General features: G+C 48.0%; 1 protein-coding gene across 1 annotated transcript in view; it reads right to left on the bottom strand.

The window, feature by feature from the left end:
* Window positions 1-522: 522 nt before the first annotated feature.
* The window catches only part of LOC127929634 (glutamate receptor ionotropic, NMDA 2A-like), a 20,869-nt gene continuing 8,171 nt past the window's right edge, over window positions 523-13,220 (bottom strand). The window contains exons 2-4 of the mRNA XM_052517658.1: window positions 10,450-10,578; window positions 8,054-8,226; window positions 523-977 (exon numbers count right to left, since the gene is read on the bottom strand). Coding sequence (XP_052373618.1) covers window positions 677-977; window positions 8,054-8,226; window positions 10,450-10,578 — 603 coding nt within the window. The 3' untranslated portion in view covers window positions 523-676. The remainder of the gene's footprint in view (window positions 978-8,053; window positions 8,227-10,449; window positions 10,579-13,220) is intronic.

The following is a 13,220-nucleotide window of genomic DNA, read 5'->3' as shown; positions in this document are numbered from 1 at the left end:
TGACTCAAAGCTGATACAGACATACCCAAGATGACTCAAAGCTGATACAGACATACCCAAGATGACTCAAAGCTGATACAGACATACCCAAGATGACTCAAAGCTGATACAGACATACCCAAGATGACTCAAAGCTGATACAGACATACCCAAGACGCCTCAAAGCTGATACAGACATACCCAAGACGACTCAAAGCTGATACAGACATACCCAAGATGACTCAAAGCTGATACAGACATACCCAAGACGACTCAAAGCTGAGCCAGACATACCCAAGACGACTCAAAGCTGATCCAGACATACCCAAGACGACTCAAAGCTGATACAGACATACCCAAGACGACTCAAACTGATCCAGACATACCCAAGATGACTCAAAGCTGATCCAGACATACCCAAGACGACTCAAAGCTGATCCAGACATACCCAAGACGACTCAACGCTGATCCAGACATACCCAAGACGACTCAAAGCTGATCCAGACATACCCAAGACGACTCAGAGCTGATCCAGACATACCCAAGACGACTCAAAGCTGATCCAGACATACCCAAGACGTCTCAAAGTTGTAATTGCCGCCAAAAGGTGCTTCTACAACGTATTGACATTGTGGGGCATTATGTGATAAATAAAATGTTATTTGATTTTGATAGGACACACACACCACTCCCTCTTTTACCCTCTCAGGGCGCTGGGCAGAGTCTTTCCCTTCTCTGATTGGCTGTAGCAGTTCCCTTGGGGTTCTGGCACCTCCCCTTTCTCCCTCAGCATGGCGACGGCTGCCGTGGCGATGATGCCCACTCCGTCTCTAAGGCGGCTCTCCAAGGGATACTCCATCTCGTTGTAGGACACAGAGATCATCCCCAGGGGATAGATGTCTGGGGTGAAGTCGGGGTTCCCTGTGGTCAGACTTGGTACGATCCAGATGTAGCCCGACCCAGTCAGACCTAGAGACCTGGCCTCTTCCAATATATACCTGCAGGGGGATCAGATTGTTTAGAATAATATACCGGAGAAGGAAGATGAAATGAGACATCCCACTCCCTCATTTGTAAGGTTTCAATGGAAATCAATGAACTAAGTAGACCAGAACCAGATGCTATATCACTGGTGTTTAAGAGGCAGCTCCATTTTAAGTAGACAATGGTAAACGGCCGGACTGAGCTATCTTCATGAATCCATTATGTTTATGAACTAATATATTGACGGTCCACGATCAACACGGTTAAATGGTGAACCGGGATCAACACAGTTAAATGGTGAACCGGGATCAACACAGTTAAATGGTGAACCGGGATCAACACAGTTAAATGGTGAACCGGGATCAACACAGTTAAATGGTGAACCAAGTTAAATGGTGAACCGGGATCAACACAGTTAAATGGTGAACCGGGATCAACACAGTTAAATGGTGAACCAAGTTAAATGGTGAACCGGGATCAACACGGTTAAATGGTGAACCGGGATCAACACAGTTAAATGGTGAACCAGGTTAAATGGTGAACCGGGATCAACACAGTTAAATGGTGAACCGGGATCAACACAGTTAAATGGTGAACCGGGATCAACACAGTTAAATGGTGAACCAGGTTAAATGGTGAACCGGGATCAACACAGTTAAATGGTGAACCAGGATCAACACAGTTAAATGGTGAACCAGGATCAACACAGTTAAATGGTGAACCGGGATCAACACAGTTAAATGGTGAACCAGGTTAAATGGTGAACCAGGATCAACACAGTTAAATGGTGAACCGGGATCAACACAGTTAAATGGTGAACCGGGATCAACACAGTTAAATGGTGAACCGGGATCAACACAGTTAAATGGTGAACCAGGTTAAATGGTGAACCGGGATCAACACAGTTAAATGGTGAACCAGGATCAACACAGTTAAATGGTGAACCGGGATCAACACAGTTAAATGGTGAACCGGGATCAACACAGTTAAATGGTGAACCGGGATCAACACAGTTAAATGGTGAACCAGGATCAACACAGTTAAATGGTGAACCGGGATCAACACAGTTAAATGGTGAACCAGGTTAAATGGTGAAACAGGATCAACACAGTTAAATGGTGAACCGGGATCAACACAGTTAAATGGTGAACCGGGATCAACACAGTTAAATGGTGAACCGGGATCAACACAGTTAAATGGTGAACCAGGATCAACACAGTTAAATGGTGAACCGGGATCAACACAGTTAAATGGTGAACCGGGATCAACACAGTTAAATGGTGAACCGGGATCAACACAGTTAAATGGTGAACCAGGATCAACACAGTTAAATGGTGAACCAGGATCAACACAGTTAAATGGTGAACCAGGATCAACAGAGTTAAATGGTGAACCGGGATGAACACAGTTAAATGGTGAACCGGGATCAACACAGTTAAATGGTGAACCGGGATCAACACAGTTAAATGGTGAACCGGGATCAACACAGTTAAATGGTGAACCAGGATCAACACAGTTAAATGGTGAACCAGGTTAAATGGTGAACCGGGATCAACACAGTTAAATGGTGAACCGGGATCAACACAGTTAAATGGTGAACCGGGATCAACACAGTTAAATGGTGAACCAGGATCAACACAGTTAAATGGTGAACCAGGTTAAATGGTGAACCGGGATCAACACAGTTAAATGGTGAACCAGGTTAAATGGTGAACCGGGATCAACACAGTTAAATGGTGAACCGGGATCAACACAGTTAAATGGTGAACCGGGATCAACACAGTTAAATGGTGAACCAGGTTAAATGGTGAACCGGGATCAACACAGTTAAATGGTGAACCGGGATCAACACAGTTAAATGGTGAACCGGGATCAACACAGTTAAATGGTGAACCGGGATCAACACAGTTAAATGGTGAACCGGGATCAACACAGTTAAATGGTGAACCAGGATCAACACAGTTAAATGGTGAACCGGGATCAACACAGTTAAATGGTGAACCAGGTTAAATGGTGAACCGGGATCAACACAGTTAAATGGTAAACCAGGATCAACACAGTTAAATGGTGAACCAGGATCAACACAGTTAAATGGTGAACCGGGATCACCTCCTCCTAGTAGCAGTATAACAGCCTCTAGTACCTAGCCTCTTCCTAGTAGCAGTATAACAGCCTCTAGTACCTAGCCTCTTCCTAGCAGCAGTATAACAGCCTCTAGTACCTAGGCTCTTCCTAGTAGCAGTATAACAGCCTCTAGTACCTAGCCTCCTCCTTGGAGCAGTACAGCAGTATAACAGCCTCTAGTACCTAGCCTCTTCCTAGTAGCAGTATAACAGCCTCTAGTACCTAGCCTCTTCCTAGTAGCAGTATAACAGCCTCTAGTACCTAGCCTCCTCCTTGGAGCAGTACAGCAGTATAACAGCCTCTAGTACCTAGCCTCTTCCTAGCAGCAGTATAACAGCCTCTAGTACCTAGCCTCTTCCAAGCAGCAGTATAACAGCCTCTAGTACCTAGCCTCTTCCTAGTAGCAGTATAACAGCCTCTAGTACCTAGCCTCTTCCTAGCAGCAGTATAACAGCCTCTAGTACCTAGCCTCTTCCTAGTAGCAGTATAACAGTATAACAGCCTCTAGTACCTAGGCTCTTCCTAGTAGCAGTATAACAGCCTCTAGTACCTAGCCTCCTCCTTGGAGCAGTACAGCAGTATAACAGCCTCTAGTACCTAGCCTCCTCCTAGCAGCAGTTTAACAGCATCTAGTACCTAGCCTCTTCCTAGCAGCAGTATAACAGCCTCTAGTACCTAGCCTCTTCCTAGCAGCAGTATAACAGCCTCTAGTACCTAGCCTCTTCCTAGCAGCAGTATAACAGCCTCTAGTACCTAGCCTCTTCCTAGTAGCAGTATAACAGCCTCTAGTACCTAGCCTCTTCCTAGTAGCAGTATAACAGCCTCTAGTACCTAGCCTCTTCCTAGCAGCAGTATAACAGCCTCTAGTACCTAGCCTCTTCCTAGCAGCAGTATAACAGCCTCTAGTACCTAGCCTCTTCCTAGCAGCAGTATAACAGCCTCTAGTACCTAGCCTCTTCCAAGCAGCAGTATAACAGCCTCTAGTACCTAGCCTCTTCCTAGTAGCAGTATAACAGCCTCTAGTACCTAGCCTCTTCCTAGCAGCAGTATAACAGCCTCTAGTACCTAGCCTCTTCCTAGTAGCAGTATAACAGTATAACAGCCTCTAGTACCTAGGCTCTTCCTAGTAGCAGTATAACAGCCTCTAGTACCTAGCCTCCTCCTTGGAGCAGTACAGCAGTATAACAGCCTCTAGTACCTAGCCTCCTCCTAGCAGCAGTTTCACAGCATCTAGTACCTAGCCTCTTCCTAGCAGCAGTATAACAGCCTCTAGTACCTAGCCTCTTCCTAGCAGCAGTATAACAGCCTCTAGTACCTAGCCTCCTCCTTGGAGCAGTACAGCAGTATAACAGCCTCTAGTAACTAGGCTCCTCCTAGCAGCAGTATAACAGCCTCTAGTACCTAGCCTCCTCCTTGGAGCAGTACAGCAGTATAACAGCCTCTAGTACCTAGGCTCTTCCTAGTAGCAGTTTAACAGCCTCTAGTACCTAGCCTCCTCCTAGCAGCAGTTTAACAGCATCTAGTACCTAGCCTCTTCCTAGCAGCAGTATAACAGCCTCTAGTACCTAGCCTCTTCCTAGTAGCAGTATAACAGCCTCTAGTACCTAGCCTCTTCCTAGTAGCAGTATAACAGCCTCTAGTACCTAGCCTCTTCCTAGCAGCAGTATAACAGCCTCCAGTACCTAGCCTCTTCCTAGTAGCAGTATAACAGCCTCTAGTACCTAGCCTCCTCCTTGGAGCAGTACAGCAGTATTACAGCCTCTAGTACCTAGCCTCCTCCTAGCAGCAGTATAACAGCCTCTAGTACCTAGCCTCTTCCTAGCAGCAGTATAACAGCCTCTAGTACCTAGCCTCTTCCTAGCAGCAGTATAACAGCCTCTAGTACCTAGCCTCTTCCTAGTAGCAGTATAACAGCCTCTAGTACCTAGCCTCTTCCTAGCAGCAGTATAACAGCCTCTAGTACCTAGCCTCTTCCTAGCAGCAGTATAACAGCCTCTAGTACCTAGCCTCTTCCTAGTAGCAGTATAACAGTATAACAGCCTCTAGTACCTAGGCTCTTCCTAGTAGCAGTATAACAGCCTCTAGTACCTAGCCTCCTCCTTGGAGCAGTACAGCAGTATAACAGCCTCTAGTACCTAGCCTCCTCCTAGTAGCAGTACAGCAGTATAACAGCCTCTAGTACCTAGCCTCTTCCTAGCAGCAGTATAACAGCCTCTAGTACCTAGCCTCCTCCTTGGAGCAGTACAGCAGTATAACAGCCTCTAGTACCTAGCCTCCTCCTAGTAGCAGTACAGCAGTATAACAGCCTCTAGTATCTAGCCTCTTCCTAGCAGCAGTATAACAGCCTCTAGTACCTAGCCTCTTCCTAGTAGCAGTACAGCAGTATAACAGCCTCTAGTACCTAGGCTCTTCCTAGTAGCAGTATAACAGCCTCTAGTACCTAGCCTCCTCCTTGGAGCAGTACAGCAGTATAACAGCCTCTAGTACCTAGCCTCCTCCTAGCAGCAGTTTAACAGCATCTAGTACCTAGCCTCTTCCTAGCAGCAGTATAACAGCCTCTAGTACCTAGCCTCTTCCTAGCAGCAGTATAACAGCCTCTAGTACCTAGCCTCCTCCTTGGAGCAGTACAGCAGTATAACAGCCTCTAGTACCTAGGCTCCTCCTAGCAGCAGTATAACAGCCTCTAGTACCTAGCCTCCTCCTTGGAGCAGTACAGCAGTATAACAGCCTCTAGTACCTAGGCTCTTCCTAGTAGCAGTTTAACAGCCTCTAGTACCTAGCCTCCTCCTAGCAGCAGTTTAACAGCATCTAGTACCTAGCCTCTTCCTAGCAGCAGTATAACAGCCTCTAGTACCTAGCCTCTTCCTAGTAGCAGTAGAACAGCCTCTAGTACCTAGCCTCTTCCTAGTAGCAGTATAACAGCCTCTAGTACCTAGCCTCTTCCTAGCAGCAGTATAACAGCCTCCAGTACCTAGCCTCTTCCTAGTAGCAGTATAACAGCCTCTAGTACCTAGCCTCCTCCTTGGAACAGTACAGCAGTATTACAGCCTCTAGTACCTAGCCTCCTCCTAGCAGCAGTATAACAGCCTCTAGTACCTAGCCTCTTCCTAGCAGCAGTATAACAGCCTCTAGTACCTAGCCTCTTCCTAGCAGCAGTATAACAGCCTCTAGTACCTAGCCTCTTCCTAGTAGCAGTATAACAGCCTCTAGTACCTAGCCTCTTCCTAGCAGCAGTATAACAGCCTCTAGTACCTAGCCTCTTCCTAGCAGCAGTATAACAGCCTCTAGTACCTAGCCTCTTCCTAGTAGCAGTATAACAGCCTCTAGTACCTAGCCTCCTCCTAGTAGCAGTATAACAGCCTCTAGTACCTAGCCTCCTCCTTGGAGCAGTACAGCAGTATAACAGCCTCTAGTACCTAGCCTCCTCCTTGGAGCAGTACAGCAGTATAACAGCCTCTAGTACCTAGCCTCTTCCTAGCAGCAGTATAACAGCCTCTAGTACCTAGCCTCCTCCTTGGAGCAGTACAGCAGTATAACAGCCTCTAGTACCTAGCCTCCTCCTAGTAGCAGTACAGCAGTATAACAGCCTCTAGTATCTAGCCTCTTCCTAGCAGCAGTATAACAGCCTCTAGTACCTAGCCTCTTCCTAGTAGCAGTACAGCAGTATAACAGCCTCTAGTACCTAGCCTCTTCCTAGCAGCAGTATAACAGCCTCTAGTACCTAGCCTCCTCCTTGGAGCAGTACAGCAGTATAACAGCCTCTAGTACCTAGCCTCCTCCTAGTAGCAGTATAACAGCCTCTAGTACCTAGCCTCCTCCTTGGAGCAGTACAGCAGTATAACAGCCTCTAGTACCTAGCCTCTTCCTAGCAGCAGTATAACAGCCTCTAGTACCTAGCCTCTTCCTAGCAGCAGTATAACAGCCTCTAGTACCTCTTCCTAGCAGCAGTATAACAGCCTCTAGTACCTAGCCTCCACCTAGCAGCAGTATAACAGCCTCTAGTACCTAGCCTCTTCCTAGTAGCAGTATAACAGCCTCTAGTACCTATCCTCCTCCTTGGAGCAGTACAGCAGTATAACAGCCTCTAGTACCTAGCCTCTTCCTAGCAGCAGTATAACAGCCTCTAGTACCTAGCCTCCTCCTTGGAGCAGTATAACAGCCTCTAGTACCTAGCCTCCTCCTTGGAGCAGTACAGCAGTATAACAGCCTCTAGTACCTAGCCTCTTCCTAGCAGCAGTATAACAGCCTCTAGTACCTAGCCTCCTCCTTGGAGCAGTACAACAGTATAACAGCCTCTAGTACCTAGTCTCCTCCTTGGAGCAGTACAACAGTATAACAGCCTCTAGTACCTAGCCTCCTCCTTGGAGCAGTACAACAGTATAACAGCCTCTAGTACCTAGCCTCTTCCTAGCAGCAGTATAACGGCCTCTAGTACCTACCCTCCTCCTTGGAGCAGTATAACAGCCTCTAGTACCTAGCCTCTTCCTAGCAGCAGTATAACAGCATCTAGTACCTAGCCTCTTCCTAGTAGCAGTATAACAGCCTCCAGTACCTAGCCTCTTCCTAGCAGCAGTATAACAGCCTCTAGTACCTAGCCTCTTCCTATCAGCAGTATAACAGATTCTAGTACCTAGCCTCTTCCTAGTAGCAGTATAACAGCCTCTAGTACCTAGCCTCTTCCTAGCAGCAGTATAACAGCCTCTAGTACCTAGCCTCCTCCTTGGAGCAGTACAGCAGTATAACAGCCTCTAGTACCTAGCCTCTTCCTAGCAGCAGTATAACAGCCTCTAGTACCTAGCCTCCTCCTTGGAGCAGTACAGCAGTATAACAGCCTCTAGTACCTAGCCTCTTCCTAGCAGCAGTATAACAGCCTCTAGTACCTAGCCTCTTCCTAGCAGCAGTATAACAGCCTCTAGTACCTAGCCTCCTCCTTGGAGCAGTACAGCAGTATAACAGCCTCTAGTACCTAGCCTCCTCCTTGGAGCAGTACAGCAGTATAACAGGACTCTGGATCCTCTTCAGCTGGATATGAGCTTTAGAGTTGGCGTCTCCGTCCACAGCGTCCAGCGTGACGACGCTCTGAAGATCCCAACGCACAAAGCTGTGGTCCACCGTCACACGCAGGACATTTATAAACTCCTACACACAGACACAACGGTTACTGTAATGTGTGTGTGTGTGTGTAATGTGTGTGTTTGTAATGTGTGTGTGTGTGTGTAATGTGTGTGTAATGTGTGTGTGTGTGTGTGTGTGTGTGTGTGTGTGTGTGTGTGTGTGTGTGTGTGTGTGTGTGTGTGTGTGTGTGTGTGTGTGTGTGTGTGTGTGTGTGTGTGTGTGTGTGTGTGTGTGTGTGTGTAATGTGTGTGTGTGTGTGTGTGTGTGTGTGTGTGATATCTGTGTGTGTGTGTAATGTGTGTGTGTGTGTGTGTAATGTGTGTGTGTGTGTAATGTGTGTGTGTGTGTGTGTGTGTGTATCTGTGTGTGTGTGTAATGTGTGTGTGTGTGTGTGTGTGTGGGTATGTGTGTGTGTGTGATATGTGTGTGTGTAATGTGTGTGTGTGTGTGTGTGTGTGTGTGTGTGTGTGTGTGTGTGTAATGTGAAGGAAGTGTGTGTGTGTGTGTGTGTAATGTGTGGGTAATGTGTGTGTGTGTGTGTGTGTGTGTGTGTGTGTTGTAATGTGTGTGTGTGTAATGTGTGTGTTGTAATGTGTGTGTGAGTGTGTAATGTGTGTAATGTGTGTGTGTGTGTGTGTGTGTGTGTGTGTGTGTGTGTGTGTGTGTGTGTGTGTGTGTGTGTCTGTGTTGTAATGTGTGTGTGTGTAATGTGTGTGTGTGTAATGTGTGTGTGTGTGTGTGTGTGTAATGTGTGTGTTGTAATGTGTGTGTGTGTGTGTGTGTGTGTGTGTGTGTGTGTGTGTGTGTGTGTGTGTGTGTGTGTGTGTGTGTGTGTAATGTGTGTGTGTGTGTGTGTGTAATGTGTGTGTTGTAATGTGTGTGTGTGTGTGTGTGTGTGTGTGTGTGTGTGTGTGTGTGTGTGTGTGTGTGTGTGTGTGTGTGTGTGTGTGTGTAATGTGTGTGTGTGTGTGTGTGTGTGTGTGTGTACCTGGTACCCGGGAACTTAGAGGTGACTATAGAGAAGATGTGCCAGTCATATTCCTCCATGATGTTCATCATCAGTAACGTGTGTGTGTGTGTGTGTGTGTGTGTACCTGGTACCCGGGGAACTTAGAGGTGACTATAGAGAAGATGTGCCAGTCATATTCCTCCATGATGTTCATCATCAGTAACGTGTGTGTGTGTGTGTGTGTGTGTGTACCTGGTACCCGGGGAACTTAGAGGTGACTATAGAGAAGATGTGCCAGTCATATTCCTCCATGATGTTCATCATCAGTAACGTGTGTGTGTGTGTGTGTGTGTGTGTACCTGGTACCCGGGGAACTTAGAGGTGACTATAGAGAAGATGTGCCAGTCATATTCCTCCATGATGTTCATCATCAGTAACGTGTGTGTGTGTGTGTGTGTGTGTACCTGGTACCCGGGGAACTTAGAGGTGACTATAGAGAAGATGTGCCAGTCATATTCCTCCATGATGTTCATCATCAGTAACGTGTGTGTGTGTGTGTGTGTGTGTACCTGGTACCCGGGAACTTAGAGGTGACTATAGAGAAGATGTGCCAGTCATATTCCTCCATGATGTTCATCATCAGTAACGTGTGTGTGTGTGTGTGTGTGTGTGTGTGTACCTGGTACCCGGGGAACTTAGAGGTGACTATAGAGAAGATGTGCCAGTCATATTCCTCCATGATGTTCATCATCAGTAACGTGTGTGTGTGTGTGTGTGTGTGTGTGTACCTGGTACCCGGGGAACTTAGAGGTGACTATAGAGAAGATGTGCCAGTCATATTCCTCCATGATGTTCATCATCAGTAACGTGTGTGTGTGTGTGTGTGTGTGTACCTGGTACCCGGGGAACTTAGAGGTGACTATAGAGAAGATGTGCCAGTCATATTCCTCCATGATGTTCATCATCAGTAAAGTGTGTGTGTGTGTGTGTGTGTGTGTGTGTGTGTGGTGTGTGTGGTGACTGTGTGTGATGTGGTGTGTGTGTGTGTGTGTGTGTGTGTGTGTGTGTGTGTGTGTGTGTGTGTGTACCTGGTACCCGGGGAACTTAGAGGTGACTATAGAGAAGATGTGCCAGTCATATTCCTCCATGATGTTCATCATCAGTAACGTGTGTGTGTGTGTGTGTGTGTGTACCTGGTACCCGGGGAACTTAGAGGTGACTATAGAGAAGATGTGCCAGTCATATTCCTCCATGATGTTCATCATCAGTAACGTGTGTGTGTGTGTGTGTGTGTGTACCTGGTACCCGGGGAACTTAGAGGTGACTATAGAGAAGATGTGCCAGTCATATTCCTCCATGATGTTCATCATCAGTAACGCCTCCTGCATCAGAGACGCTCCAAACTGGAAGAATGTAGACTCCACATCCTGGGGAGGGACAAGGTATTGTTACCAGGCATGTCACAGAACTAGAAAGCTAATATCAGTAGAGAGGAGGTAGAGAGAGGGCCTGGTGATTACATATGGAGAGAGGAGGTAGAGAGAGGAGGTAGAGAGAGGGCCTGGTGATCACATATGGAAGAATGTAGACTCCACATCCTGGGGAGGGACAAGGTATTGTTACCAGGCATGTCACAGAACTAGAAAGCTAATATCAGTAGAGAGGAGGTAGAGAGAGGGCCTGGTGATTACATATGGAGAGAGGAGGTAGAGAGAGGAGGTAGAGAGAGGGCCTGGTGATGACACCTGGTGATATGGAAGAATGTAGAGACATCCTGGGGAGGGAGAGAGAGAGGGCTCCATTACATATGGAGAGAGGAGGTAGAGAGAGGAGGTAGAGAGAGAGCCTGGGGAGGAGAGAGGAGGTAGAGAGAGGAGGTAGAGAGAGGGCCTGGTGATTGGAGAGAGGAGGTAGAGAGAGGAGGTAGAGAGAGGGCCTGGTGATCACATATGGAGAGAGGAGGTAGAGAGAGGAGGTAGAGAGAGGGCCTGGTGATGACATATGGAGAGAGGAGGTAGAGAGAGGAGGTAGAGAGAGGGCCTGGTGATGACATATGGAACTAGAAGAGCTAATGGTGATTACATATGGAGAGAGGAGGTAGAGAGAGGGGTAGAGAGAGGGCCTGGTGATTACATATGGAGAGAGGAGGTAGAGAGAGGAGGTAGAGAGAGGGCCTGGTGATGACATATGGAGAGAGGAGGTAGAGAGAGGAGCTAGAGAGAGGGCCTGGTGATTACATATGGAGAGAGGAGGTAGAGAGAGGAGGTAGAGGCCTGGTGATTACATATGGAGAGAGGAGGTAGAGAGAGGAGGTAGAGAGAGGGCCTGGTGATTACATATGGAGAGAGGAGGTAGAGAGGGAGGTAGAGAGAGGGCCTGGTGATGACATATGGATAGAGAGAGGAGGTAGAGAGAGGGCCTGGTGATTACATATGGAGAGAGGAGGTAGAGAGAGGAGGTAGAGAGAGGGCCTGGTGATTACATATGGAGAGAGGTAGAGAGAGGAGGTAGAGAGAGGGCCTGGTGATTACATATGGAGAGAGAGAGGAGGTAGAGAGGGCCTGGTGATTACATATGGAGAGAGGAGGTAGAGAGAGGAGGGCCTGGTGATTACATATGGAGAGAGGAGGTATGGAGAGAGGAGGTAGAGAGGAGGTAGGAGAGGGCCTGGTGATTACATATGGAGAGAGGAGGTAGAGAGAGGAGGTAGAGAGAGGGCCTGGTGATGAGGAGGAGGTAGAGAGAGGGGTAGAGAGGGCCTGGTGATTACATATGGAGAGAGGAGGTAGAGAGAGAGGGCCTGGTGATGACATATGGAGAGAGGAGGTAGAGAGAGGAGGGCCTGGTGATTACATATGGAGAGAGGAGGTAGAGAGAGGGCCTGGTGATGACATATGGAGAGAGGAGGTAGAGAGAGGAGGTAGAGAGAGGGCCTGGTGATGACATATGGAGAGAGGAGGTAGAGAGGGGCCTGGTGATTACATATGGAGAGAGGAGGTAGAGAGAGGAGGTAGAGAGAGGGCCTGGTGATGACATATGGAGAGGGAGGTAGAGAGAGGAGGTAGAGAGGGGCCTGGTGATTACATATGGAGAGAGGAGGTAGAGAGAGGAGGTAGAGGAGAGGGCCTGGTGATTACATATGGAGAGAGGAGGTAGAGAGAGGAGGTAGAGAGGGGCCTGGTGATTACATATGGAGAGAGGAGGTAGAGAGAGGAGGTAGAGAGAGGGCCTGGTGAGGAGAGAGCAGGTAGAGAGGGCCTGGTGATTACATATGGAGAGAGGAGGTAGAGAGGGAGGTAGAGAGGGGCCTGGTGATTACATATGGAGAGGTAGAGAGAGGAGGTAGAGAGAGGGCCTGGTGATTACATATGGAGAGGAGATAGAGAGAGGAGGAACAGCAACAGTACTTCACAAGATGAATCTCCCTCATTCTCTCTCCATGTCACAGAAGTAGAAAGCTAATATCTCCACTCTCCTGGTGATGACATATGGAGAGAGGAGGTCCACCTCTTTCTCTCCACTGGTGATCTACATATGGAGAGAGGAGGTAGAGAGAGGGCCTGGTGATGACATATGGAGAGAGGAGGTCTCCAGAGGGCCTGGTGATTACATATGGAGAGAGGAGGTAGAGAGAGGGCCTGGTGATGACATATGGAGAGAGGAGGTAGAGAGAGGAGGTAGAGAGAGGGCCTGGTGATTACATATGGAGAGAGGAGGTAGAGAGAGGAGGTAGAGAGGGCCTGGTGATTACATATGGAGAGAGGAGGTAGAGAGAGGGCCTGGTGATCCACATGGAGAGAGGAGGTAGAGAGAGGGCCTGGTGATTACATATGGAGAGAGGAGTATGACATATGGAGAGAGGAGGTAGAGAGAGGGCCCCATATGGAGAGAGGAGGTAGAGAGAGGAGGTAGAGAGGGCCTGGTGATTACATATGGAGAGAGGAGGTAGAGAGAGGAGGTAGAGAGAGGGCCTGGTGATCCATATGGAGAGAGGAGGTAGAGAGGCTGTGGTGATTACATATGGAGAGAGGAGGTAGAGAGAGGAGGTAGAGAGAGGGCCTGGTGATTA

The sequence above is a fragment of the Oncorhynchus keta genome, unplaced genomic scaffold (assembly GCF_023373465.1).
Source record: "Oncorhynchus keta strain PuntledgeMale-10-30-2019 unplaced genomic scaffold, Oket_V2 Un_scaffold_9288_pilon_pilon, whole genome shotgun sequence".
In the NCBI taxonomy this organism is placed as follows: domain Eukaryota; kingdom Metazoa; phylum Chordata; class Actinopteri; order Salmoniformes; family Salmonidae; genus Oncorhynchus; species Oncorhynchus keta.
This window is presented reverse-complemented; position numbering and strand designations above follow the sequence as displayed.